Here is a 2,955-nt window from a genome sequence, read left to right as displayed (position 1 = left end):
CCATCGCCACCCAGTCTTGGCAGAACTGTTAGATGAGGATTCATGTCCTCAAGAAGGTTGATGTGCTCTTTCCAGGTGAAATTATGACCCTGTTGCTAAAGTGAGGTGCGCTCCAACCACGTCTTCACGTTCTCGCTGAAGATTGGTGGTGGCCATTCTGTTTCGGAGGATTTTCCTCAGTGTGGTTGGAGTGAAAACAGCATAAAAGACCTAAAAGGTCTCAAAGCTCATCCTCATTTGGAACTATGCCCTACCCATCTCCTCCCGCTTCACTCTACTTTGCTCCCCGCTGTGTGTTTTTTGTTGGACTGCTGCTCCTTGTCCATTGGGGACCGTCAGAGGTCAGTTGCCAGAATGACACAGAGCCAATCGTGTTGGAGGGAAAGTGTCTGGTGGTGTGTGACTCCAATCCCACAGCGGAGCCAGCGGGTAATGCTCTTGGCATGTCGGTAAGGTCAGGAACTGGTCGGGTGGCATTTTCAGCCACCCGTAACACCAACCATGAACCCTCAGAGATGAGCAACCGCACCATGACCATCTACTTTGACCAGGTGGGTTTCAGTAGAGTGTGTTTTAATATGCTTCTTGCTGTTTAGTAACAAAGATTCAGCCATTTATTATCTGGATGATGTACAGATGAACCTTAGCTTCAGAAAGCAGCCCAATCTGGCAGTGCTCAGTGACCATTTGCTTATGAAAATATATACTTTAACTCAGTATTGGCTTCAGTCTGCTGTAGTCTTTAGAACCTGTTTTTTGTTCCGTGGATTTTGGTTGATCCAAGAAAAAACAAAAAAAATCAGCTGGCGTTTCAATGAAGTTTGTTTGATATTTGAGTTCACACACAACACAACAACACTTGCAGAGCATACCAGAGGAAAAATGTGGTTTAACACACTACTTACTGTACTGGTCTGAGATTGTTTGGTCTGATTATAATAACGAAGACAAAACAAGGAAACCTGCTAGAGATGTTAGAGATGTGGGCTCCTGAATATACTGAAGGTACAAAAAAAACCATTATGCAGCTGCAGAATAGTTCTTCATTTTATATCAGCAATGCACATTTTAAATATTTCATGAAATCCTTGTAGCTGATTGTTTGGCTCAAGAGAGTCTCTGAAGATAAAACATGATTTCTACAAGGCTAATTACATGTAATCTTGATTAAAGTTACCCAGTTAATCATACATTACATTAAATAATCAAAGATGTTACCTATACTTTCCTTGGTTCCATTAGTTGGGTCCAATACTGATGTTGGACAATAAGCTGTAGCTCAAAGTTGGTCCCAGTGTATCCCAAAGGTTTTGGACAGATTTGAGATAAGGGCTCTGTGCAGATCAGTCAAGTTCTTCCACACCAAACTGGAAGAACCAATTCTTCACGGACCTCACTTTGTGCATGAGGGTGTTGTCATGTTGAAACAGGAAAGGGCCTTCACCAAACTGCTGTCAAAAAGATGCAAGGACACGCTCATCCAAAATATGGTGTGCTGTAGCATTTAGATTTCCCCTCATTGAAAATTTAGGTTTGCCAGGGACAGAACAATGAAGTCCTCGACTTATTTACATCATTGTGGCTGGTATTTCCACAGACCATTTCAACAAGATGGAAACAGGAGTTCATTTTCTGACAAAATATTACAACACCAGCAAAAAAAACAGACAATTGAATCCAAAGAATAAGCAGTCTACAAAATGTTTTCAGGATGTACTCAAGACAAAAGATGGCATAGACTCACATAACATCACATCATTGGGGAAAACAGTCGTGTGACACTAGAAAAGAAAAGGTTAGACACATAAATACATTACGATACCATCAATTGATCGGGGAACTTTGCCAGTGAGTGCCCAAATCTTAAATGAAACCCCAGAGCAAAATGTGTAGCTGCATGTGTTTCTACATGTGCAAACTGTGAGCTCAATTTTAGTTGTTTCCCTGTATCGAACACAAGGAAGTAACTTGCATCAGACTGGGTGAAAGAGGCGATGTGACTACCAGTATTGTTGTCTATCTGGCTGATAGGCTGATGGATGGCAGATGTGCTGATTAGAGGTAATCAGATAGAAACCAGAGGAACGAGGCCCAATGGCAGCCACACATGAACTCCAGTGTGGACAAACAGGGAAACCTAGAGGCAGCATAATTATGTCTCAATCAACATCACAAACCTTCACTTGATTTTAGGTTTTTGACCAAATATTCCAACATTGACTCAGGGCCTGGTTGTACTACTTCTCTCTCTCTCTTTCTTTCTTATTTTCCTTTCAGGTCTTAGTAAACGTTGGCAGCCATTTTGACCCAGCAAGGAGTATCTTTGTAGCTCCCAGAAAAGGAGTCTACAGTTTCAGCTTTCATGTGGTCAAAGTGTACAACCGGCAGACGATCCAAGTAAGACAATACGTTTTAAAAAGCAAATCCACTTCTAGTAAAGCTCGTCTGTATTAGCTTCTTCTCCCATTGAGCTCTTAAAGGCTCTGGCAGCAACTCAAATCATTTAATTGTTTATTGGCATTCTCCCATTTTCTCCCAGGTGAGTCTGGTTCTCAACGGCTGGCCGGTGATCTCGGCCTTCGCAGGTGATCAGGATGTGACGAGGGAAGCTGCCACCAACGCAGGGCTGGTGTTGATGGAGAGAGGCGACAAGGCTTACCTCAAACTGGAGAGGGGGAACCTGATGGGAGGGTGGAAGTACTCCACTTTCTCTGGGTTTCTGGTGTTCCCCTTGTAGGGTGAGGTAGGTAGGAAGTAATAGGAAAGGGTTCATGTTCCTGTGATAGCGACGGGTATTGATAACAGGGTACAGAAAGGAGGAAGCATCAATAGATACACATCCAATTCCACGCTGAAGCCGGGAGCGACATGAAACTACTTTATTTGTTTCAGATAAAAATGGGTGGGTTCACTTTGCACCAAATAATCCTGAATGTAATTTCCATTTCCATTGAT

The 2,955-nt window shown here is 42.8% G+C and overlaps 1 protein-coding gene across 1 annotated transcript; it reads left to right on the top strand.

Moving 5' to 3' along the window:
• Positions 1-245: 245 nt before the first annotated feature.
• si:dkeyp-74b6.2 (cerebellin-1) lies at positions 246-2,737 on the top strand. Its single transcript, XM_053343444.1, has 3 exons — positions 246-551; positions 2,278-2,397; positions 2,540-2,737. Exons 1-3 carry the CDS (start codon positions 246-248, stop codon positions 2,735-2,737), a joined length of 624 nt encoding a protein of 207 aa, XP_053199419.1.
• Positions 2,738-2,955: the final 218 nt, after the last annotated feature.

Source organism: Scomber japonicus, chromosome 22 (assembly GCF_027409825.1).
Source record: "Scomber japonicus isolate fScoJap1 chromosome 22, fScoJap1.pri, whole genome shotgun sequence".
Lineage (NCBI taxonomy): Eukaryota > Metazoa > Chordata > Actinopteri > Scombriformes > Scombridae > Scomber > Scomber japonicus.
This window is presented reverse-complemented; position numbering and strand designations above follow the sequence as displayed.